The sequence below is a fragment of the Rana temporaria genome, chromosome 11, assembly GCF_905171775.1.
Source record: "Rana temporaria chromosome 11, aRanTem1.1, whole genome shotgun sequence".
NCBI classification, from domain to species: Eukaryota; Metazoa; Chordata; class Amphibia; order Anura; family Ranidae; genus Rana; species Rana temporaria.
The window spans coordinates 40,600,892-40,627,136 of NC_053499.1; the positions used below are offsets into that span (position 1 = coordinate 40,600,892).

The 26,245-nt window shown below is 41.7% G+C and overlaps 1 protein-coding gene across 1 annotated transcript in view; it reads right to left on the bottom strand.

The window, feature by feature from the left end:
- Positions 1 to 1,626: 1,626 nt before the first annotated feature.
- Positions 1,627 to 26,245, bottom strand: part of DDB1 (damage specific DNA binding protein 1) — a 40,057-nt gene continuing 15,438 nt past the window's right edge. The window contains exons 8-26 of the mRNA XM_040328397.1: positions 22,333 to 22,449; positions 22,148 to 22,250; positions 21,520 to 21,595; positions 21,335 to 21,443; positions 21,054 to 21,232; positions 20,758 to 20,921; positions 20,390 to 20,497; positions 18,117 to 18,324; positions 15,978 to 16,073; positions 15,783 to 15,894; positions 11,641 to 11,764; positions 11,379 to 11,543; positions 11,050 to 11,144; positions 9,145 to 9,315; positions 8,923 to 9,032; positions 7,752 to 7,921; positions 7,566 to 7,668; positions 5,426 to 5,549; positions 1,627 to 2,881 (exon numbers count right to left, since the gene is read on the bottom strand). Coding sequence (XP_040184331.1) covers positions 2,798 to 2,881; positions 5,426 to 5,549; positions 7,566 to 7,668; positions 7,752 to 7,921; positions 8,923 to 9,032; positions 9,145 to 9,315; positions 11,050 to 11,144; positions 11,379 to 11,543; positions 11,641 to 11,764; positions 15,783 to 15,894; positions 15,978 to 16,073; positions 18,117 to 18,324; positions 20,390 to 20,497; positions 20,758 to 20,921; positions 21,054 to 21,232; positions 21,335 to 21,443; positions 21,520 to 21,595; positions 22,148 to 22,250; positions 22,333 to 22,449 — 2,418 coding nt within the window. The 3' untranslated portion in view covers positions 1,627 to 2,797. The remainder of the gene's footprint in view (positions 2,882 to 5,425; positions 5,550 to 7,565; positions 7,669 to 7,751; positions 7,922 to 8,922; positions 9,033 to 9,144; positions 9,316 to 11,049; positions 11,145 to 11,378; positions 11,544 to 11,640; positions 11,765 to 15,782; positions 15,895 to 15,977; positions 16,074 to 18,116; positions 18,325 to 20,389; positions 20,498 to 20,757; positions 20,922 to 21,053; positions 21,233 to 21,334; positions 21,444 to 21,519; positions 21,596 to 22,147; positions 22,251 to 22,332; positions 22,450 to 26,245) is intronic.

A 26,245-nucleotide genomic window follows, 5' to 3' on the forward strand; every position in this document is an offset into this window, starting at 1 on the left:
AAAGTTAGTGTTCACACTAGTGTCATTCGCTCTTTTTGTGATTGCGATTAAACATCCAGTGGGGATTGGTCCCACCATAAATGATGATCCTGACTGTTAATCTTTAAATATGCTATTCAAAATAAAATACAAAATTCAATTCTGAAACATTTTATTTCATTGTGGCCCGAGTGTCTGGTTACCAAATCACTTGCAGGGTTGTTGTTTTTTCCAACGTTTACTACCATTTTAAGACAATAGCATAATGTGGTAGTACACATCTCATACTACCACATTATGAAATACTTACCTTAGAAGGAAGCCCCCGCATTCGTGGGAGGCCCTCGTTTCCAGCAATGAGCTCTGAATTTTCCGGCACGATACGCCAGAACTTCAGAGCGCATGCGGCTGTATGCAGGGTGAATATCTTCTAAACCGTGGAGGTTTAGGAGATTAATTTTACCTACAAGTAAGCCTTATATTATACCAAACGGGGTGGCCCTTAAGTGGCCCTCGCTCTTTAAAATGTTGAGAAACCCTGGCCTAGGCTCTTAGTCACATCATCTCCAACAAAGGAAACGATCCGCCAGTCCAAACTCTGATCCTAAACTTCAGCAGAGTACATTCAACCAAGTCGTTAGGACTTTGTTTCTTCTTACCGAGAAAGAAATGTAGCCCCCCACTGGTAACTTTCTTAAAATGTTAGGCAACACTGATTCAATGAACCAAAACAAACTCCTAATCTGAATATGTGCCCAGGGTAAGCAAGGCCAAAAGTACTGAGGCTACTTACTTGATCATCATGAAACCAGGAAAATTCAATTTTGAGAAGGGATGGTTAGCAATAGCTGGCTACAAGCTGCCCCAAGTACAGTTTTCCTATCAGACGTGTCATCACTGAAGGGAGTCTAAATCAGCATTTTCTCTAAAAAAGGGTTTCAGCCCCTCTAGTACCATCTTTTAACCTAACCCAGCAAAACTATATAGCATTTTGTTAACAACTGAGTACAGGTTCAAGTCATTATCTGTGCTTAGATGATCTTGCCCTCCATTCCATTTAAAGTGGAGGTTCACCCAAAAAAATCTATTTTTAACATTAGATTGGGCCTAATTGCGGGAAGCAGAATTGGGTGTTTTGTTTAAAATCAATGCAGTACTTACCGTTTTAGAGATAGATGTTCTCCGTGGCTTCCGGGTGTGGGTTGCGGGACTGGGCGTTCCTATTTGATTGACAGCCTTCCGACCGTCGCATACAGCACGTCACTAGTTTCCGAAAGTAGCCGAACGTCGGTGTGCAGGCGCCGTATAGAGCCGCACCGACGTTCGGCAACTCGTGACGCGCTGTATGCGACCGTCGGAAGGCTGTCAATCAAATAGGAATGCCCAGTCCCGAAGATCATACCCGGAAGCGGCGGAGAACATCTATCTCTAAAACGGTAAGTACTGCTTTGATTTTAAACAAAACACCCGATTCTGCTTCCCGTAATTAGGCCCAATCTAATGTTAAAAAACTAATGTTAAAACTCCCGCTTTAAGTCTAATTCAACATAGATTGTAGATCTTAAGGTAATAGTATACTAGTTTTTTTAGTGCGATCACAAGTTCACCTTAATTATACCACAAGCATAAAATCTCAGCGTCATTCTGTTTTTTTTTTTTTTTCTTTTAATGTCAACTGCATAAAATTGATACAGTCCTGAACACTTAAAGCACTGCGTACCCATCTGGGCTTAGCTTCGTTTTATCTTATTTTGAGATCTCAGGAATGAATACACATTTATACAACCCATAATCAAAATAACAGAACATGGTTTGGATATCGGACAGAGTAAATAAGCCCTATGGTGACCACAAGGGCTGTGGTAATCTGTACATACTCCAGGTCAAATACTACTGCTTTATGTCAATAGCCTTTTCAGTGTCTGTGCACCCACTAGTGCTTTCCCCAATCAGAATTTAATGTAGCGTCAAATCATCAAAGATGGAGAAGTTATAGCTGGAACGATTGGCTGCTGTTGGCACTTCCTCCACCCTTTGTACTCAATTTAATAAAGACGGTTTAAGTTGGTTTATTTAGTAAGATGGTGCAAAAAGCAAAGACAGCATGAGATTTCACATTATTATTTAATTTTTCTGATTGTTACTGTATTGTGCTCGTCATCACTACCTTACTAAGTAAGCACATATTTCACTGCATACAACGTAAACCAACTAGAGTACAAGCCATTCCACAAACATCCCAAGCAAACACTTTGAGAATATCACCATGCCCAAGTGCTTACAATAAAAAGCTTTAAAGAAATTGTATTTCCAGTCTAATTTATTTCCTAAAATGTCAAAAAATAACCTTCTCCTTTTTACTGTTTGCCCACAGGAACTGGAGAGAGGGACACTGCATTAGAACACCAACTTGCACGTGAAACACCCCACAGTTGCTGCAGATGACGTCACATGCCTGGTATCTGATGCCACAGTTCACGCCAGCTATGCAAAAAGTTCATTGCTCTTCACAATGCAATTAATGAAAAAAAAAACATAAGGGACAGCTTTCAGCACAGAAAGAGGGTGTTGGGGGTGGTAGGGGGGTAATAACCTGTACAAATACACACATTTCCATTTGCTGGTACAAGCCCCTCACTGGCCAATTCTAGACGCAAAATATATAACTGCCAGATGAGCTGCATAACAAGGTATTCCCTCTATAGGCACTGACAGGATAAATGCAAGCTGATCTCACTGTCCATCAGGCCAACGGAGGCAATTCTCACAAAGGATATTGGAGAAGCCTAAGGGGTAAACATGAAGGAGAGGGTCAGAATCAGTGAATCCTGGTCAGCTCTTCTACTATTTTAATTAAATCGTCAACAGTTGTCTCTCTCTTCATACCGCTACCATCATCAATCTGCAAGATAAGTAAAACATTGTTCAGTAAACGGAAATAAAGATGGAGTTTTGAGTTGCCTGTAAAAATCCTTTTCTTGGAGTACAACCTAGGACACAGATGATCTTCATATCTAGGACAATAGGGTTATGCTGCCACCTTCAGGTAATTGGACACTGGCAAAAAGACAGGAAATTCCCTCCTAAGCCAAACAAACATTCTCCTTGAAAATGCAAACATTTCACATTCTTCTTGCCGAGCAATTGCACTGGCCAACACTTCAGCCCCAAGATCATGCGCATGCACGTGTATAGACAAGACCCCCAGATGAGAGGCTAAGGGCACGTGAGAAATTCTCTCTTTCTCTCCTCATACAAGGAGCCCAGACCTTAAGGTTTTAGCACACACCAACAGCTGCAATTGCCAGCTGTAATGCAAATGAGGCTTTAAATAAGGCCTCCAGATGTTGGTCTGAGGCATCTTTAAACACTGGGATCTAGTCCACTGGACGCATGAGGGTCTTATTGAGATGAGAGATTGCCAGATCCACCAAAGGTGTACTCTCCGTGTATAGAGAACTCTCTCCATGGGGTATTGCTGAGTGAACCTGTTTGGTGTAAAGGAATTAATGACTTTGTGAAAGCAGCCACGATCCAAATCCTGTAACCTCTGGAGTAAAGGATTTGGGAAGTGGTAACTTCAAAATTAGTTTGGACAGTGTCTGCAAAAAAAATTCACAAAAGCCTTTTGGGGTCTGAGATAAGCCCTGACCCTGAGGGTCTTCAGAGGTAGATTCTTCAGACAAGGATTGTTCTGCATCCCCTTCTTCCAGAAGATCCTGATCTTCCTCTACCTCGTCCTTCATTGGTTCCTTCTGTTGAGGAGAGTGAAATATTTCTGCTTGCAACCAAGGTGGTCCAAGCCAGGACAAGCTAGCAATACTCCAGAAATCTGCTGCTGTAGCCCCACAATACCAGATGTGAATTCCTCCCTCGTCACAAAGCAATTGGAGGAAGGTGCCCTAAAAAAAAAAATACCAGATAGGTGGTGGGAGTCAGAGTCGTATGGAACATACAGACCCCCAGGGAATACATTGCATGGGGGGCTGCTTCCAGATTCCTTCCTACCCAACAAAGGTATTTGGGACGCCTCACTCTGGTATATCCCCCTCCACTCTGCTGAGACATGGCCTGAAGACACATATAGAGAGATCCTTACTGGGAACAACTGTTAAAGTCAGCTGAGAAGGCAATGTGCCAGCAGCAACACAGTGCTGGTTACCCCAGGTGGTGTGGCCCTTTAATATGTGCTTACGACCAGTAGTCCCACAAGGAAGGCTTTGCTGCAACCAGTAGTCTCACCAATAGTTGGTCTGCTGGGGTCTGTAGTTCCATAGGGTTCCACACTCCTGCTGCAACTGAATTCACTGTACTTCTGAGACCACTACTGCTCTCACATGGAGATCCAAGGTGGCAGTTGCTAGATCAGTGCTCCCCCACTTGAGATGGCACTGGCCCCAGTAAGCATGCGGTCGAATCTGTACCGCTGAATGCATGGGGTGGAGTAGAACTTTACCCTGTCTACATTTGATGGCTAGAGGGTCCCAGACTGCCCCTAAGCTATGCTACTGCTATGTAGCTCTCAAGGCAGCCCAAGAGGCTGTACAGTTGCATCAAACCCCTTCATACTGTTTAGAAAAAGAAAAATAGAGAAAAACTTTCACAAAATGTCTTCTTTATTCAGGCTGGGGGAGTATCAGGTAAATCTAATCATTACCCACTGTGGCAGGCTCTGCCACAAGGGCCTTCAGGGGCTTGACTCTTTGCCTGAGGATCACTGCCCTGGACCCTGTATAGCACCCTACTGGTCAGCAACACAATATATTAATACACAGGGTCTCATGTTACAGTCATGAAAAGAGATAATCTGCAACTCCTTGTTTTCTCTATAAAATGTATTGGTTATAAAAGACAGTGTCCTGTCTGGACAGCAGATGTTAACGCTTTTGTGCCTTGTTCAGGTTGTAAACAAGGCCGAAACACGTTAGCATCTGCTGTATGGACACAGTCTTTTATGGAGATCTAATACAATTTGTAGATTTTAAAAAGCAAGTAACTACCCAATAGCTCTGGAAGATCTCCTTATTCTACTGGGTTGTAGCACCTGATCTTTACTTTATTCTCATGTTACAGGCCATGCCCACTTGTTTAGAGCGGGGTCCAGGTGCCATTCTGCTGAGTGTAGAAAAGCCAAAGGAAAGTGGATCTGGAAAAAGCAAGTTTCCCAATTCCAAATGGAACCATTGAGAAGCTAGCTACCTTTTCATGCCAACACTGCACCAACATGACCATCACCTAAGACACCAACAAAAAAACAAACAAAAAAACTGAGGCCTTGCCTAGCTGGGAGGTGTTATGCCTGTCCAATCACCTGACAGGAGGGGCATAATACTATCATCATGTAGCAGCATAATGCTATCATCATGTATAGGAAGATAATGTGTCCTATGATGTAAAGAAACCAATTTATAGAGAACATGCAGCACTAGAAAACAATGAACCATACCTGTAAATTTGCTACCACTTCCTGCATCTTTGACCTACTGATATCCAGGAAGCTCTCAATCAGATCGCCATCTATAAATCCTGTTGCAGCTTCAGTTTTCCTTTCTGTGTGGAATGATCTCCAAGTAATAATTAGTTAAGGATAATGGCTCGCAAACAAACAAAAGGGAAAAAAAAGTGAATGAGCTCTGCTGCATTACGAGGAACTTGCAATTTATTTAGACTAGATGACCCATTACAAGAAACCCATTACAAGAAACTTTTAATAAGAAGTCACATAGCCTGTTCTTTATATTGCAATAGTGGAGAACACAGGAATTTCTCGGAATAGGGTGAGGTTACCAGATATTGAAATATTAACTCACTCCTCAATCTTTTTCACATGAACTGATACCATCACCAGTGCATATTAATTTTGCATGTATTCCGAGGGACAATCTACTATGAAGAATCTTATGCAGCGAACACACGATCATTTTGCGGCATAAAAACAAAACAACGTTTTTCGCCATGTAGAAAAAACAACGTTTTTCCAACATCATCATTAAAACGACGTTGCCCACACACCATCGTTTTTTAAAAATGCTCCAGCAATGCGCGTACGACGGCACTATAAAGGGGAAGTTCTATTCGGATGGTGGCACCCTTGGGGCTGCTTTAGCCGATTCCGTGTTAGTAAAAGACGATTTGCGCTTTTCTGTCTGTTACAGCGTGATGAATGTGCTTACTCCATTATGAACGGTAGTTTTACCAGAACGAGCGCTGCCAGATGCCAACCGGTCACATCGATCTCCGCAGCTGGAAGGTGGATAAAAGTAATCCGGGCGATTTACTTTCATCCACCTTCCAGCCGCTGAGATCGATGTGACCGGTTGGCATCCGCTCGGATTACCAGTGTTCACCTCCCTGTCGTACGACCAATACCAGCCGAGAGTGTGGTTGACTTCTAGGCTTGCATAGCCTGTTTTCTGGTAAGCAGGCTTGTACATCTGGTGTAGGTGCACGTTTGATATTGGTGTCATCACAGGCTTCTTTTCAGGTTTCCACCATTATGGACTCAATTTTTGTCTGACACTTATTAAGACTTTTTGCTGCCATTTCCATTGTCGGCAATTAGATTCTTTATGTTACATATTATATGGTTTATTTCCACTTAAAAGCGGAGGTTCACCCGCACATGACCCTTTTTCCCCTTCGCTTCATGCTCGTTTTGTCTAGGGGAATCGGCTAGTTGTTTTAAAATATGATCCGTACTTACCGTTTACGAGATGCATCTTCTCCGCCGCTTCCGGGTATGGGCTACGGGACTGGGCGTTCCTATTTTGATTGACAGTCTTCCGAGCGGCTTCCGACGGTCGAATCCATCGCGTCACGATTTTCTGAAAGAAGCCGAACGTCGGTGCGCAGTATAGAGCCGCACCGACGTTTGGCTTCTTTCGGCTACTAGTGACGCGATGGGTGTGACCGTCGGAAGCCTCTCGGAAGACTGTCAATCAAGAAGGAACGCCCGCTCCCGAAGACCCATACCCGGAAGCGACGGAGAAGATGCATCTCGAAAACGGTAAGTACGGCTCATATTTTAAAACAACTAGCCGATTCCCCTAGACAAAACGAGCAGGAATCTAAGGGGAAAAGAAAAAAAAAACCTAATTGGGTGAACTCCCGCTTTAAGTTACTTTTCACAGATTCTTTTTCACATGTTGGTTTATAGTGCAGTTTTTTTGTATTTTTTCTGTCTAATTAGTTGTGTTTTCGCACATTTTTTCACTGCTGCTTTATATTTCTATTATTTCACTTGCTGTTAGGCCAGTTGCTTTTTCAATACTATACATTTATCATTGGTAATTTTTATTGTGTTTAGTCACCATTAGGGAGCGCAGTATTTTTCCTTTTTTCAAACTACTATGAAGGATCTGGGATTGTAAGTTACTACATTTGGTCTTTACTAACTCCAGTAGAAAAAGCTGGTATGCATTATACCATCTCTCTTTTTTTTTGGATTTGAAGAGAGTCAATAAAACTTTGACAACCATATCCTAAACACAATAGTCACAAGCTTACCGAAGGCCCAGGACTAAAATTGACTTTGGCTTTGTTTTTAAGTGCATGATAATATGAATGTTTTCTTCTACAAAGGATATAATGAGTGTTCTATTTTGCCTACGCTCTTGATGACTTTGTTGAGCCTATTTTGAACATCAAGCAGAAGATTGTACCAGCTTTCAGATACCGATGTCACAAGACCTGAGATACACAGATAAAAATAATTAATATGGATATACCAAGCCATTCAAGCAAGCAAAACAGAAGCAGCAAGTTAGACTCACCAATCATCCCATTAACGGTTCCAAAAAGTACAGAACCCTGTGTTGGTGGGGACGTCTCCCCAAGATTTTGCATCACCAGGGAGCCATGACAAAAGACATTGACAAACTCGCCCAGATGAAAAAGTCCAACTTCCTGCAGGTGTTGTCGCTCTTCATCTGTTGTGGCAGCACTAAAAATGTAAACAACAATCTTTACATCTCCCTTCCAACTGTTAGATTTGTGGTCATGTGTTATCCAGATAAATCACTCTCATATTCTGTACTGCATTCAAGATTTTGCAGCATATGACTAATAAAGCAGCCATGTTGCCATGAGAAGTTAAAGGGGTTGTAAAAGTTCAGGGTTTTAAAAAACAAAATAAAGAACACACACAAACATGTCATACTTACCTCAGATGTGCAGTTGGTTTTGCACAGAGTGACCCCGATCCTCCTCTTCTGGGGTCCCTCAGCAGCGCTCCTGGCTCCTCCTCTTCTCAAGTGCCCAGTTCTTGAACACCCATGCGGGCGCGCACCTGTGTCTCGTTTCTGCGTCTACTTACACAAAAAGCAGGACTCGGCCCTGCCCCCTGCACCATTGGATTTGATTGACAGCAGCCAATGGCTGCGCTTCTATCAATACATCCAATCTGGACCCTAGACACTGGCTTTTGCTGGTGCGTTTGCCCCCATTGCGAGATAGAGGGGATACAAATAAGTAAACCGGGGCAAAAGATGAGCAACACATAGTAACTGTTTGTCAACTCAAGTTGATCGGCTGTGGTGGGAAAGAAATCAATTGTATAGGATTGATCAATGATGCCAGTTTATCACAGGGGAGCAAAAACTGCCAATGATAGACCCAGAATGACAGATTTTTCTCCCACCACAACTCATTGATTTGGGTCTTCTGGAACCATCACCATCTGTCGCTTGTACATGATTTGTTTCGCTTAATCGAAGTCTAATTTAATTGTTCTGTCATATCAGAAATCGATCAGTTTTATCACACCGTTCATGGTCACCATTAGTAATTCATATCATCTAAAAACAATGAGACCTATTCAGCCCTTCCTGCAAATGTCATAGTTGCTGCGCTTAGTATAGTTTTGCCTACTAACTACTCTACAGTTACTGTACTATCCAATAAGATCCATACTACAAATACTGCAGAATAAGAATTTCTCATTACCTGTCTTTCTGGCAAACAAATAAATTAAATGCATTCTCCGCTCCTAGGAAGTTATCATCATCAAGAATCTCCACCGCACTCATCCAGTTGGGATTAAAATCCCGTGCAATCTGTTGAAGCACAGAATACAGAGTCAGATATACATGAACAGAATAGTAAAATCGTTGACTTATACTTCTCCTCTATAGGCATTTTTTGGCATAGTTATGCAGAGCGGCTTACCTCTTCAAAGTTTCCTTCCATCGGCTTATAAGCTAGCAACAACACTGAACGCATCAAGTCTCCCACCAGGATGAAATCGCCCTTGGTTTTCAGATACAAAGCCATGATATTGTTGTAGTGGTTACATTCTGTACGCAGCTCTTTTTCTGCTGTCCACTCATACAGGCGAACCTAGGTAGAGGTGGCAGTTGACATTAAAAGTACACCAACTATCGCCAACTTTAAGCACAGAAAAATGTAAACTTCTGCACCTTACATAGAAAGCCCTTCTTAATGTTACAAAAACGTACAACTGTGTCCAGCGAATGACCTAGCTGACACGCCAAGAAGCGAATCACCTTCCTTATAGCCAGGGTTACATTCTAGTTTGTTCTATTACATTCACTACCCAGAACAACTCAACCACCCTCTAACTTCCAACAGTGCAAATGTGCCTATTAAAAGCTAAACCTGAGCTCCTGCTGCTTGTGTAGAGGGGGTATGAGCCACAAGGAGATGAGCAATACCCTTCTGATTTATCTTAGTGTCCAAACTCCATAGAGGCAGTATCTACGCCCCCAAAAGTCCCATGTGAACGTTTGAAGAAAAATTTATTAAAACTAAAAAATACAATACAGTTTGTAAATACCAACATGTAGTCCAACATAAAAGTAATATAAAGAGCAGCACTTTTTGTTTCCTGTTTCCCCCAGTTTGCAGAAAAATTTATTTTAACTAAATACAATAGTTTGGAAATATTAAAGCGGAATTTCATCCAAAAGGGAAGTTTCGCTTTAAAGTGATTGCGTTTTCTTTTAATTAAAAATAACAAACATGTTATACTTGCCTCCTCTGTGTATTGGTTTTGGACAGAGCAGCCTGTATCCTGCTTTTCTCTGGTCCCTATTTCGGCTCTCCTGGCCCCTCCCTCCAGCTTGCTATGGGGGCACCCAAGCTTGACACAACTCCCTGTGTCCATTCAGACACAGAGCTGTGGCCTGATCCCACACCCTTCTATTCTCACTGGCTGCAGCGGGCGCCAATGACACTGTGCTTCTGTCTCAGCCAATGAGAAGGGGAGTCCTGGACGGTCCTACAATATCGCTGGAGCTAGAGGGCCTTCAGGTAAGTATTAGGGGCTTCAGCACACAGAAGGCTTTTTACCTTGATGCATTAAGATAAAAAAAAAACTTTTGCCTTTACAACCACTTTAAATTAAGGCCTCCTCCCCCTTTCAGAAATGACATTTTTAGGGGGGAGTGGATACCTGGTTTTGACAGGTACTTGCTTCCACCTTTGCACAGAATGCCTGGCAATCCGAGCGGAAGTTCTCCTCCCTCTTCTTCAATCCGCAGTCTTCTGGGACACATCACAGGTCCCAGAAGACTGCGGACTATTAACAATGCACAGCGCACCAAAGACTGAAAACGGGTGGAGTAAAGGGTTCAGAAAGCACAGCGCCTGATCCTTGGACAGGGCTATGCCTGTTTATTAAAATTCAGCAGCTACAGTTTTTGTAGCTGCCTACTTAATATTTATAATAATGACTGGAGCTCCTCTTTAAAATAAAAGAGAATTTCCCTGTCAGCAGCACTGAAGTCTTTTGCCTCCATTCAGCTACAGTGAGCACTCGCCTCTCTCTCCTCCTCAGTCTTCCACTTCCCATCTATACCCTAATTTCCAGAGGAGCACTGCCTTTTCCTTACAATGGTACAGGAAGGTTCTAGCACATATGCAGCTCTAAACTCTCAGGGCTCATGCACCACCTATAGCTGCGCCCCCCCATATTATGTTTGCATGACTTTACTTATTTGCAAACCCCCCCCCCCACAAACTGAAACTTCTGCAGAATATGCTGTTACCATACAACCCATAATCAGAATGTTAAAAACATAGCATCACAAGGTGCCTATTATCCATTATTACCGTGCTATTGATACTGGCCAGCAGCTTCCCATTAAACTCCACCATAGAGTACACAGCTCCTTTCACTTCTTTCTCAGCAACAGTTTGAAGCTTACCTAGACAAAACACACATTTTATGATCAGTTCAGAGATTCAAAACTCAATACAACACAGAAGCAGAAGTGTCTGATTCCCTTCACACCCCATCTTATGCTTGCCTTGATTTGCAAATCTGCATTGAGAAAATCATACCTGGAATGAAATGGACAACTGCTATCCCTCTGGAATTGATATCTTAATCCTTAGAACACCAGTTGTAAAACATGCCAGTCTATTTTTTTTATGCTTACCATCACTGTATTGGAAAACCACAATCCTCCCTTGCTTTGGTTCTGCCTCATCCGGATATACCATGGCTGTTCCTACTATAAAGTAAGTGCTTGGATCCTTCCCCAGCTTACAGGACACCAAGCTGAGGGTGTATTCATTCTGCAGAAACTGGTGAGTGTGCAGGACTAAAAAGAAAAGAAAAAACAAAAGCATGATTTTCCCGTTTACTTGATGCCTCTTTATGAACTAAACTAACTGTGTAACTAATGTCTAACGTTTTACCTTCAAAAGTGTGCTGGTCTATGATAAGTAGATTGTGAACTTCAATTTCTTCTCCAAATGAGGTTTCATGGGGAGAGGTGCTTCCTGAAAAAAGCTTACTGCTGCTCACACTGGAAGACAATGCCTGTGGGATTCAAGACACAGGCATGTGAAGGCTGCTTCAATGTTCAAAGCCCAGCTCATTAAAAAGGGCAGCCTGTTCCAGCATAGTTCTCTTGGGAAAATAGGAAGTAATACAATGAAATGTTTGACCATCACACCTACCTATATGGCCAAAAGTATGTGGACGACCCACAAGTGGAACTAAAGAGGCAAAACTTGTTTTTCCCCGTTTATGGATAAAGTAGACAAGTGATTCAATATACAAACCATAAGTAGGGTTGTCCCGATACCACTTTTTTAGGACCGAGTACAAGTACCGATACTTTTTTTCCCATGTACTCGCCGATACCGAATACCGATACTTTTTTTTAAATGCAGCCACGTGTCCCCAAATTCAGTCATGTCCCTTAATTCAGTCATGTCCCTTAATTCAGCCATGTCCCTTAATTCAGCCATGTCCCTTAATTCAGCCATGTGTCCCCTAAGACAAAGCCAAGTCAATCCCCCCCCCTCCCCCCACCGACATCTAGTTACTATGCGCTGGGGGAACACAGCAGCTGTCATTTGCATTTGAATAGCTGTGTGTTCCCCCGCTGCGCCGTCATGTATAGCCCCCCCCCCTGCCCAGAAACTTTGATAGACAGGTCAGGTGACCTGTCTATCAAAGTGCCCGGGCAAGGGGGAGGGGTTATACATGACGGCGTGGCGGGGGAACACACAGCTATTCAAATGCAAATGACGGCTGTTGTGTTCCCCCAGCGCATAGTAACTAGATGTCGGCAGCGGCGGGGGGGATTGACTTGGCTTTGGCTAAGGCGGCAGCGGCAGCAGCTCTCCTCTCCCCCATACGAGGACTGCTCTGCTCCGCTCTCCGCCCCCTCTCCACCCGCATTCGAAAAAAAAAAAAAAAAAAAAGTATTCTACCAGGCATCGGGAGTATTTGCGCGAGTACAAGTACTAGCGCAAATACTCGGTATCGGGACAACCCTAACCATAAGTAACAAAATTTGCATATTTCAGTTACAAAACATTACCATTCAGTGCATAATTGCTGAAAGTGTCACATGTACATAAAAATTTAAAATACATAAATCAGTGGTAGTCAAAATAAATGGCCAAAAAAAGTTGCATAAGTGTGCACACCCTCTTATAACTGGGGATGTAGCTGTGTTCAGAATGAAGCAACTACATTCAAACTCATGTTAAATAGGAGCGAATACACATCTTCCATCACTTAAAGTGCCTCTGATTAACCCCAAAAAAAAAGTTCAGCTGTTCCAATAGGTCTTTCCTGACATTTGCTTAGTCACATCCTACAGCAAAAGCCATGGTCTGTAGAGAGCTTCCAAAGCATCAGAGGGATCTCATTGTTAAAAATGTATCGGTCAGGAGAAGGGTACTAAAGAATTTCCAAGGCATTAGATATACCATGGAACACAGTGAAGACAGCCACCATCAAGTGGAATAAATTTGACACAATAGTGACATTACCAAGAACTGGACGTCCCTCCAAAATTGATGAAAAGACGAGAAGAAAATTTTTCAGGGAGGCTGCCAAGAGGCCTACAGCAACATTAAAGGCGCTGCAAGTACTGGCTGTGTGGTACATGTGACAACCATCTCCCGTATTCTTCATATCTCTGGGCTATGAGGTAGAGTGGCAAGACGGAAGCCTTTTCTTATAAAGAAAAACCAAGCCTGGCTAAATTTAATCAGAAACACATCTGAAGTCTTCCAAAAGCATGTGGGAAAATGTGTTATGGTCTGATGAGACCAAGGTTGACCTTTTTGGCGCAAAAACAACACTGCACATCACCAAAAGAGCACCATATCCACAGTGAAGCATGGTGGTGGCAGCACCATGATTTGGGGCTTTTTTTCTTCAGCTGGAACAGGGACCTTAGTCAAGGTAAAAGGAATTATGAACAGTTCCAAATACCAGTCAATATTGTCACAAAACCTTCAGAACCTGAACATGAAGAGGAACTTCATCTTTCAGCATGACGACCCAAAGCATACATCCAAATCAACAAAGGAATGGCATCACCAGAAGAAGATCAAAGTTTTGGAATGGCCCAGCCAGAGCCCAGACCTGAATCCGATTGAAAATCTATTGGGCGATTTGAAGAGGTTTGCACACTTATGCAACCATAATATTGTATTTTTTTATTTTTACTTCATCTAAAATATTTCAGTTTGTTGTTCAACTGAGTTGTACAGTTTATAGGTCACATTAAAAGTGAAAATAGTTATGAAATTCTTTTTTTGTCTCATTTTTTTTACATCGCAGAAACCTGACATTTTAACAGGGACGTATAGATGTTTTATATCCACTGTATGCTTATGTCAGCTTGTCTGGTACCACTTGTCTTGCCACTGGTATCGGAGTCCACGATCTCTGGTAAGCGCATTTTCCCCCTGCGGTGGTGGATATTCGTGGTTGCTATTCACAAATAATGGAACACTGGGATTTAACAATCAGACTTTTTTCACCATTTATTGGGACTTACACTGATTAATATACTGTATTTCCATTTTTTGTATGCACGTGACACTTTCTGCAATTATGCACTGGATTTTTTTTTTGCTGGAATATGTACATATGTATGGTATATATATTGAATCATTTGTACTATATATTTTTTTCACAATGATTTGTCATTTGTGAAGCTAGCAGGTTTAATGCCAGAGAGTTGTTCAAGTGTTTCCAGTGATGGGTATTGTTAGTACAACAGCATACCAAGACATTTTAGACAATTGTGTGATTCTAACTCTGTGGCAAGTCTGGGGAAGGCCCTTTTCTGATCAGAACACTGATAGCGAACCATGTCTTATTGTACATCAGTGCCGACCTCACAAATGCTCTTTTAGCTGGACGATCATACAGTGTAGGTTGCTTGTACTGAAAGATCCAGCAATTTTCCTTGAAGGCCATCATCCGTTTAATCAAAATGTTTAACAAATGAACATTTTATAAACGACAATTGATTTCTGAAACTTTGGACGTAGCCATCTGATAATTGATTAGACACTGCAATAAGTCATTTAATTGGGTGTAAATTGCACCTTGCACTATCGAATGCTACATGTTTTTTTCAGCAAGTCATAAAAATAGAAAGATTGGCGGCTAGCACTGCCTTGCACTACTGGGATTCTCTGTTCAAATCCCAAGAGAAACAATAGACACCACCTGCTCTCTACCTGTGCTTGTGTGGGTTTCCTCCCACATTGCAAAGAAATTCTGGTAACTATCCCTAGTAAAACAAAATAGGGACCTTAGACTAAGCTCCTTGAGGGCAGGAACTGATGTATGGCATGTAAAGTGATGCTTAAATCTGAATTCCAGGAATTCAGATCCTTTGCAAAAACCTAAGGCACACTATGAATTAAGTCCAGCAAGGTGCATGACACCTCCTGGCATAGCTTTAATATTTATAGGCGACAGCTTTAGAGTACTCCTGGCATACAGCGATCACTGTAGCGGCGGCATGCTGAGAGCCTGAGCCGGGTGTCGGTCTAGGCACCTGGTGAATCCAAACTTTGTCTATATGATGCGGTGCCTGGAGTGACGTTCGCAGAGAGTGGACTTCAGCCCACTTTCTGCTGAAAACAGGTCACAGGAGTGCAAAACAAACTGCACTCCTGCGATTCATAGGAGAAGTCCAGCTAAACAAGCTTTGGCTGGACTTCTCCTTTAATTGCATTGCAGTTTACAAATTGGCTTCTATGGGATGCAGCAACATGCACCAATTTTCTACACACACTGGCCACCGAGTAAAGCCTTCTAGCGCCTGTATATAACACCACGATCAAAGATGCCTAAACAAAAGGAAATCCGTTTGGTAGTAATGTATAACCTTTTTACCAGTTATACATTTTCCTTTGTTCAGTATAGGTATAATTAAATAATGGCATCAAGCTTTCTTTACAAGTTAAACAAAAACACTTGTTGCACAACTGCTCCATACTCATCCCCATAAGTTGATTTTGTTGAAGGCTATTCTTCCCAGTATATAAAATGGCCAGGAATGTAGTTTTACCTGAGTGCTTGCACTTGGTCGTAGAGGAGAGCTTCCGCCACTAGCATCCTGAACTTCTGTTCTACTAGACAGAACGCCAAAACATTGAGACACCTCCTGATAGCAAATTTTCCTACAAGCATGAGAAAACCATCATTAGTGCAAGTTTACCCATTACATGTAACAATTTCTAATGTATCTCTTCAACAGACCTACCTAGGCGATTCGAAGAGTGGTACGGTTCTGATGTGCAGTTTCTGGATTTCATCAATAGTTCCAATGGTTAGTGTGCTATTGTTAGCTAGGGCCAAACTGTAAAGAACAGAAAGTACCAAAATACAGAATTGGATTTAATGGCGATTTATTTTCTATGAATACATAATAGCACTGTATTTTGTATGAGTTTTGACAAAAAGGATGACTCTCCAAAAAAGGTTAATAAAAACGTATATTGTTGTCGTTAAACAATTTTTAAGTATTTACAGACACTTTTTTATTTTTTTTGATTGAGTAAGAAAAAAAGGTTAAAAACAGCTTTTACTGTCTATATCGCATCGGGGAAATTTTCCCTAATTTCCTGTGTCATACACAAGAGGGAGTTCGAGAAAATCTCCCCACATTACAGGAATTCCTCAGTTGCCAGCATTTGAAATTTTCCCTTTACCTCTTGTTCTGGGGACAATTCTAAAATCTTGCATTTCTACCTCCACTTTCACTAGCAATGGTCAGCAGTACAAATAGAGCTGTGAACCTCCATTAAAGGGGACACTGTAATAAAAAAAACACCCTGTACAACCACTTTTACCTACAAGTAAGCCTAGATTAAGGCTTACCTGAAGGTGCTGGAAATATCTCCTAAACCTCCACGGTTTAGGAGATTTACAATAGAGACATGCTTTGATGTCCACGGCGCATGCGCCATAGACAACGAAAGGGGCGCACTTTAGAAACAGCAATCGTGCCATTTATAAAAGAGAACATGAGTGAGAGTGATGTCATTGCGGCTCTGGGCCAATCACAGTGCCAGAGCCGCGATACCTGGAAGTAACTTTGGGAAGACATGTCGCTGGCCGGTGCTGTGTCGGGAACCGCAGCAGGGGCTTCAAACCCAGGTGAGCATTACATATTGAGCTAGTATGCTATGCATACTAGCTCATTATGCCTTTGTCTAGCACAGTGGTTCTCAACCTGGGGGTCGGGACCCCTTCGGGGGTCGAATGACGATTTGCCAGGGGTCACCGAATCCTGGGCTCTTCCTGAAGACCGTGCTGCTCTCCCAGTTTTTTTGTGGCCGCCCATCAGGGCTGTTCCTGGAGCCTGTGGCCACCCAGCTGGGCTGTTCCTGGAGCCAGTGGCCGCCCACTCAGCCTCTTCATAGCTGCCTATTCAGTTCACCGCATGGCTGGGGGGCAGAGAGTAGAGGTCAGCTGATTGGTGAGGAATGTGAAGTGGGAGGGGCTGGAGGAGACTATCTCCTGATTTCGGCATAGGTGTCACTGCTACGAGACACCACAAAGTTGGATACACAGTGAAGCCAGAGACACAGTGAGTAACACTACCTGTGATTAGAGTTGCCATTAAAAGTCCCCACTACAGTTCTCAGATCAGCAGATGACCTTGTTAAAGAGCACCTAAGTTGGCTGATCAGAACTCCCCCCAGCACTGCCACTCATCCCAACTCCCTACCAGCACTGATCCCATTCCCCCCACCTGACCCCCCCCCCCCCATACCAAGGACTAAGAGAAGGAATAAAAAGAGAATACATAGAAGGGAGAAGAAAAGAGGAGACGGAACAAAGAAAAAGTTGAGAGAAATATTAAGAAAGATGGCTAGAGAAAGGGATGGGGGGAAAAAACAAGAAATTTGTATAAAGAGAGATAAAAGGGAAAGAGTGGTACATCCTAAAATATACCATAAGGGGTTTTAATACCGTACGATTGGAAGGGACTCAAAGAGCGCTAAATGTCCGTGGGTTAGGGGGGCAAATTACTTGCCCTACCTTGCGTGCTGACAACCCACGCTACAGCGATAATTTTACTGTTAGGGGTCCCCACAACTTGGGAAATGTTATCAAGGGGTAACGACACTAGAAGGGTTGAGAACCACTGGTCTAGCAGGTATTAGTTCTTTTTTCCAAAGTGGGTTTACAACCACTTTAGGGACCCAAGTCTTTACCATTCTACAAAAAAAATCCTAGAGCTACACTTCAAAAAAAAGACTAACAGCCATCAGAACCAATGCTAAATGTGGGGCCACTAAGGTATTACAGTTGCTTCCATCACAAATTGTTTATGTAACATTAGATTGTAGGTAATGCATGTCCTATCACCATTATATTAACAGAAAAGGTTTACCTATCAGGATAACCCTCTGAGTTTAATGGGCACATATAGTTGACTTCCTTCAAGTTTACATTGGAGAAAACAAGTTTATGATTGCTGCTGTAGATGACAGTCGGCCGATCAGAACAAGCAAATACATTTGTTGTGGACAGAGAACGGAACGTCCTCAACACTGTGGGCTGTGTTCCCAATGTGACCTTTTTTCTGTCACTCAAAAGACCTGGAACAAAGAAAGAAATTACTTTCAATTAGGCCACATGAATGCTAAAGACACTTATATATTGATTCCAATATCTTCTAGAGTATAAGCAAAGATCCTCTAACGCAGTGTTTCTCAACTCCAGTCCTCAAGGCGCCCCAACAGGTCATGTTTTCAGGCTTTCCATTATTTTGCACAGGCGATTTGATCATTTTCACTGCCTTAGCAATTACCACAGCTGTTTCATCTGAGGGAAAACCTGAAAACATGAACTGTTGGGTCGCATTGAGGACTGGAGTTGAGAAATGCTGCTCTAACGAGCCAGTGGAAATCTAAAATCCCTTCTCATTTGCATGTATTTAGTGGTACAGTTTTAACTAGTACAGTGAAAACAATACTTGAATACTAAACAAACCACATGTTCACTTAAAAAATGAACTCTTTGATAAGAGTAAACATTTAAAATCTGTATTTAATTAGTGCAAAATCATGAATGAATCCTGATCTACAATATCCCGAAATAAACAAAACTAATGTATAAAAGCAACACTTTGTAAACCTAAATATACTCTGCACAAACACAACCACTCCTATGTATATAAATATAAAAAACCACTGCCACCTTACAAAAAAAGAACATACAAATAAACTAAAAATATTTCAAAAATTGTGGTGGTGTTGTGACCCATACAGATCAAACAATCATCATAAGCATTTCATGCACCTCGTGCCCTCAATTTTCACTATTAATCTTCAGTAACATCCATCTGTGTGTAAAAATCTTTCATGACTTATGTGAAAATAACACTCCCTGCAGGCCAGACACTTACCAGATCACCATTTCTCTCATAGATATGATTGGCATAGGGCGCTTTTACTTTTTTTAAGTCAGCAGCTACAAATACTGCAGCTGCTGACTTTTAATATATGGACACTTACCTCTGTCCAGGGTGCCCACGATGTAGGCACCCAAAGCCGATCTGTCCCTCGGCTCTTGGGTGGAGGCGCCACCATCTTTGTTAAGGGAATCAGAAAGTGAAGCCTTGTGGCTTCACTTCCTTGTTCCCTACTGTGCATGCGCAATCCCACTGGTCCCTGCTATCTTCTGGGACCTGTATGTCTCCCAGAAGACAGCGGGGGGGACGAAGGAAGCACTGGACATGGCATAGGTTGCCGCAGCGACCTATGCCCAGAAGTGGGAGCAAATACCTGCATTACAAAGAGCACATAATGTGGAAATTTTTTCACACGTGATCAAGCAATATTCCATATATTTGCAAATGTGTGCAACCAATCCTCTGCTTTTAACATACGAAGTTAGACAATGCAATTTGGTTGGTAAGTTTGAGCCTGGTTATTACGCTATACAATTTTACTTATACATACTGTTTGCATCAACACGCATCTCATTTAAAGTCCCAACCCTTTCTTTCTTTCAAGTTTTAGGGATGGAGGCATGTGTTATTCATATGCCTCATTCAAAGTCCCAAACCCAGTTCCATGTTTACCAATAGGGATGGAGATGCGATTTTGATGCTTATACATTTACCCTTATGCGTTTTTTCCAGTGCTTTTTATTGCCATACCTATTTTAGATGGAGGTTGGCGGGTGACACACACCCCTAGTCACCTGCTCTCCATCTACTCATTAGCACTTGTATGCCTCATTGAGGAAACTAGAAAAGTTTAGTTAGGACCACAGTAATGCAGAGAGCCTTGTAAGCGGCCTGTGGCTTATCCATATATTTGCAAATGTGTGCAAACAATCCTCTGCTTTTAACATACGAAGTTAGACAGTTGAATTCGGCTTGCAATTTGGTTGGTAAGTTTGAGCCTGGTTATTACGCTATACAATTTTACTTATACATACTGTTTGCATCAACACGCATTTCATTTAAAGTCCCAACCCTTTCTTTCTTTCACGTGATCAAGCAAGGTGTAGAATATACCTTACTATATGGGAGACCAGATATAGTGAATGCAGGGTCCTGGGTTTGGCAACACTATTTTTTTTTATAGAATTTTTGTTCTAATTTGTTTTATAAAAGCAGCAGTACCTTATGCTACATCATAATTCTCTGTTTACCTGTCTCTGTGTTGAGGCTGAAATAGAACAGAGCACCATCACCCAACGCACACAGCAAGTAGTGACTGTTCTCAAATGAAGTCATAAGGATGGATCTTGGAATAATCTCTGAAAAAAGAGAGAGAATTAAAAAGAATGTTAATTTTTTTTTAATACAGAGCACAAAACAGTGAAAGAATGTCGCCTAATTTCACCAAGCTATAGTGACCATTATTTTCCCGAACAATTTTTATTTTCAGCATCAAGAATTAAAAAGGATAGGCTTTCTAAAATGATGATCAGAGCAGAAAATATTGTATGTTGTACTGCATAGAAACTTAAGAAAAATAAACACATATTTCAACTACATGAAGATCCACTTGTCTTACCGCCCCCCAGCATCTCCTTGTGCAATAACTGAAAATCTGGCAAACTTAGGATTCGGGCAGAGATGTCAGTCCAGAGGCCAATAGCACAAAGTGAGGACAGTGTGTCACTGCCTTTCAGTGGGGTCACATCTAAACAAGCAACTTCATGCTCCATGTCAGTACAGCTGTGGAATAAACAAAAGTGTTACGGAAATGCACCAATATAAAAAGGTAAAGAGATAGCAAGGTTGATAAAGTGAAACATGGAGAAAGGGAGGAGAGTGTAACAGAAGGAAAAAAATCTTTTACTGACATACCCCATCTGTCTAAGTTCTCCGGGGTGGATTTCTAAATAGTAAAGGACTCTTCCCACAGCAAGTAGAACTTGACGGCTGTTGCAGGAACAGACACTGACTTTACGACCCTGGGGCTCCTTCCACTCACTCACTAAGCTCTGGGGATCTTGAGACACCAGACGTACTGATGCTGATGTTATCTGTATAGGTATAAACAGAGATGTTATACCAAGAACAAGCTGATCCACAAGAACTTTAAATATGTTTAAAAAAATAAAAAAAAGAGAGAGAGAGTCTCCTACCTGAATGAGCTGCTGATGTGCCACATTGCCACAGAAAAAGGTCTGCTGATCGTCAACAAAACCAGCAAGATCAGTCTCTTCCACCTCTTCTCCCGACAAGGTCAAAACTCTGCAAACAAGTCACAGTTTAGTCTTCCAATAGCGAATACGGGCCTATGGAGAACAATTCTCAATTCACAGCTCACCTGGTCTGTCCAACAAAAGACAGGACCAATGTGTCATCCGTTTCACGACTGGCAGCAACTCTGAGAGGCCACAGGCCTGATAAAGGGAGCACAGAAAATTACACAAGTTGTAGAGGAAACAGATTGTACAGCCAACACCAACAATCTGACATTATGTAAAATAGATGAAATGGTAAATCCAAATAAAATCTATATAAATAAATGAATAATAAAGGTGGTAACTTCTGCACTACTGTGAGTAAACCAATATTAAATGAATAAGATGGGTGAAAAGCAGCAGTATCTATTAGTGTTCACTGTACACAAAAAATATAAATGCAATAAAAAGTGATAAGCGCTAAAAACCACAAGTGGATCCTGAAAAAACAATTAAGGTAAAGACATTTTTCTTTACCTTAATTGTTTTTTCAGGATCCACTTATGACCCAATAGTCACTCTTTATCACGCATTGTGTTTTGTTTTCATACACCCACTGTTTATGTGATCACCTCTTTAGTCGTTTTTTCTATGGTTTTTAGCGCTTATCACTTTTTATTGCATCTATATAAATCAATGTTCAGAACCAGTTAATGTGAATGAAAAGCCCTAGTCTAAACTATATTGCCCACTAATGGGATTCATGAGCACCTTTGATTCCTGGTAAGTCGATGCTGGCATGCTCATGAATGCCAATGCCATTTCTGATGATTCGCAGTGAACCTTCCTTGAACGCTCCAGAGCAGGTAACAAGCTGTAGATAAAAGACGGTCACTTAGCCTCAAGGACAGACACCAAATAATGAACATGAAGAATTAGGGGAGAGACAATCTCACCTGTCCTTGACCCTGTCTTTCAAGATCCACTACACACATGTCCACAATTGGGCCCAGGTTTGTAAAAGTCTCCATTGCCACAACGTAAGAGCCCTGCTCATTACTGTCTGCAGTTAACTAGAGAAAAGACAAAAAAACACGGTCTGAAAACAGTATTTTGCTGGTAAAAAGTATTCACAAATATCTATTTTAGATTCAGACTTTTTGACCCGAGTAACTCGAACACACAATAAGAAGATAAATATTATGTTCCCAGGCAACAGGTCCGTTTTCATCATGCGAATCAGTGCATGGATGATGAATCTCCCAATTCAGATGCAAGTGGTTTAAAGATTTAGGGACTTTTGGGTTATATTGCTCCCTACAGAAGAATTTGGACACTGGCAAAAACACAGGGGCAAGGACCCATGCCACTTAATGAATTCCATGGAAGGGTACTTTGATGGTATAAAAAAGTTGAGGGACACACGATTCAGAGACTATTGGAATGTCCAAAAGCAGTCCAACTGAAAGATGGAAACAACACAAAAACACCAGTGCTCAACAGTGGCAGAGGCCAAATAGTGGTGGGGAGGTAAAAAAAATATCTATGGAGAAAACCCAATTGCTTGCAATGGAGGACAGGTGACTTATTTCTTGCAGATACTCTGCCTGTGTTTAACCAGTGTTCTAAATCCACAACTGTTCCCTGTTTTTACAGAAGTTTCAGGAAATGTTCTCTTAGTTTCATCAGCTTTAAAGACTGTCTGCCCTTTTTTTTTCCTGCCCATCGCGTGCTGGAAAGTTTGTGTGTCAACTGAAAAATGTGTCAACGTGAAAGGGGCCTTACAGGCCCACACAATAACAGTTACTTGGGTCCACCAGCAGTTCAAAGAACCACCTGATGGACCCAACGCTTGAATATCCACCTGGGAAAGTTTAGGAGAACATTTGAATAGAAAAACAGGTGTCAGCTTTGTGAATTCTTATGCTGAAAAGCCCAAGAAGCACTCACAGATCTAGTAAACCTGCCTTGAGAGAAATGGGTGGAACCCAATCCTTAAGACCATAAGCCTTAACAATGATCTGACTGAGCCACTAAGAAATGGTGGCTAGAGACGCTGGCTCCCACTGTGCGGAGACCATAAGGAATGACAAAGTCAGTACTTCTGTTTAAAATTTTCATTAGGTTTCCAAAGCGGAGTAGTAGCACAACAGTACAAATTTAGTGAATTGGAATTAGGCAAACCATAAAAGGAATCATTGTAAAACTATTCAAGTACTATACCAAGAATACAGCTTGTGCAACCCCAATTTCAAAAAAGTTGGGATGCAGTGTTAAATCTACAGTGCCTTGCGAAAGTATTCGGCCCCCTTGAACTTTGCGACCTTTTGCCACATTTCAGACTTCAAACATTTTTTTGAAGAATCGACAACAAGTGGGACACAATCATGAAGTGGAACGAAATTTATTGGATATTTCAAACTTTTTTAACAAATAAAAAACTGAAAAATTGGGCGTGCAAAATTATTCAGCCCCTTTACTTTCAGTGCAGCAAACTCTCTCCAGAAGTTCAGTGAGGATCTCTGAATAATCCAATGTTGACCTAAATGACTAATGATGATAAATAGAATCCACCTGTGTGTAATCAAGTCTCCGTATAAATGCACCTGCACTGTGATAGTCTCAGAGGTCCGTTTAAAGCGCAGAGAGCATCATGAAGAACAAGGAACACACCAGGCAGGTCCGAGATACTGTTGGAGAAGTTTAAAGCCGGATTTGGATACAAAAAGATTTCCCAAGCTTTAAACATCCCAAGGAGCACTGTGCAAGCGATAATATTGAAATGGGGAGTATCAGACCACTGCAAATCTACGAAGACCTGGCCGTCCCTCTAAACTTTCAGCTCATACAAGGAGAAGACTGATCAGAGATGCAGCCAAGAGGCCCATGATCACTCTGGATGAACTGCAGAGATCTACAGCTGAGGTGGGAGACCCTGTCCATAGGACAACAATCAGTCGTATACTGCACAAATCTGGCCTTTATGGAAGAGTGGCAAGAAGAAAGCCATTTCTTAAAGATATCCATAAAAAGTGTTGTTTAAAGTTTGCCACAAGCCACCTGGGAGACACACCAAACATGTGGAAGAAGGAGCTCTGGTCAGATGAAACCAAAATCAAACTTTTTGGCAACAATGCAAAACGTTATGTTTGGCGTAAAAGCAACACAGCTCATCACCCTGAACACACCATCCCCACTGTCAAACATGGTGGTGGCAGCATCATGGTTTGGGCCTGCTTTTCTTCAGCAGGGACAGGGAAGATGGTTAAAATTGATGGGAAGATGGATGGAGCCAAATACAGGACCATTCTGGAAGAAAACCTGATGGAGTCTGCAAAAGACCTGAGACTGGGACGGAGATTTGTCTTCCAACAAGACAATGATCCAAAACATAAAGCAAAATCTACAATGGAATGGTTCACAAATAAACATATCCAGGTGTTAGAATGGCCAAGTCAAAGTTCAGACCTGAATCCAATCGAGAATCTGTGGAAAGAACTGAAAACTGCTGTTCACAAACGCTCTCCATCCAACCTCACTGAGCTCGAGCTGTTTTGCAAGGCGTAATGGGCAAAAATTTCAGTCTCTCGATGTGCAAAACTGATAGAGACATAACCCAAGCGACTTACAGCTGTAATCGCAGCAAAAGGTGGCGCTACAAAGTATTAACTTAAGGGGGCTGAATAATTTTGCACGCCCAATTTTTCAGTTTTTTATTTGTTAAAAAAGTTTGAAATATCCAATAAATTTCGTTCCACTTCATGATTGTGTCCCACTTGTTGATTCTTAAAAAAAATTACAGTTGTATATCTTTATGTTTGAAGCCTGAAATGTGGCAAAAGGTCGCAAAGTTCAAGGGGGCCGAATACTTTCGCAAGGCATATGGAAACAAAATGCAATTATTTGCAAATCTCATAAAATGCATATTTTATTCACAATAGAAAACATATCAAATGTTTAAATTGAGAAAATGTAACAATTTAAGAAAATAAGGTAATTTTGAAATTGATTATAGCAACAAAAAGTTGGGACAGGATTATGTTTACCTCGGTGTAACATCACTCTTCTTTTAACAACATTGTAAACATCAGGGAACTGAGGCAACCAGGTGTTGGAATTTTGGGAGAGGAATGCTCTTCCATTGTTGCCTGATATAGGATTCTAACTGCTCAACAGTCCTGGGTGTTTTGTTATTTTTTTTGTTTCAAAATGCAATAAATATTTACAATTGGTGAAAGGTCTGGACTGCAGAAAGGCTGTTTAAGCACCCAGACTCTTCTACTTTGAAACCATGCTGCTGTCATAGATGCAATGTGCATTTTAGCATTGTCCTGCTGAAATATGCAAGGTCTCCCTCTGACAAAAATGTCTGGATAGGAGTATACTCTGCTCTAAAATCTGAAATTATCTAACATCATTAATGGTGCCTTTCCAGATGTGCAAGCTGTCCATTCCATGTCTGTAGAGGGAAACAAGACCCTCAATGTTTCAGAATAGCGTCATGGCCAAAGCAGATGGCAATTCAGGGCTTGCCAGAGAAGAAAAACAAAACAATAATCCCTTAAAAGCAGTGCATCCTCAACAGTGATCGTCAGTGCTTTATTAAGCTGTGAAACTGCAAGATCAACGACAGGAACATCTCTCTTTTTAATAAAGACTCATCAAAAAGGGTAAAGGGCTGTGAAAATATTTGTGTGTGCATTTTAAGGAGTCTCTTGGTCTCTGTAAAGGATGTCTCGGACTAGCAGGTACCTAGGTCTCGGAAGCCTTAGTATTTCTATGGGATCCCAGACAGGTAGCAGCACTAATAGTGGTGCTCATTGCATTAATAAGAGCCAAATTAGTCTCTCTAAAGCCAGCCATACATGG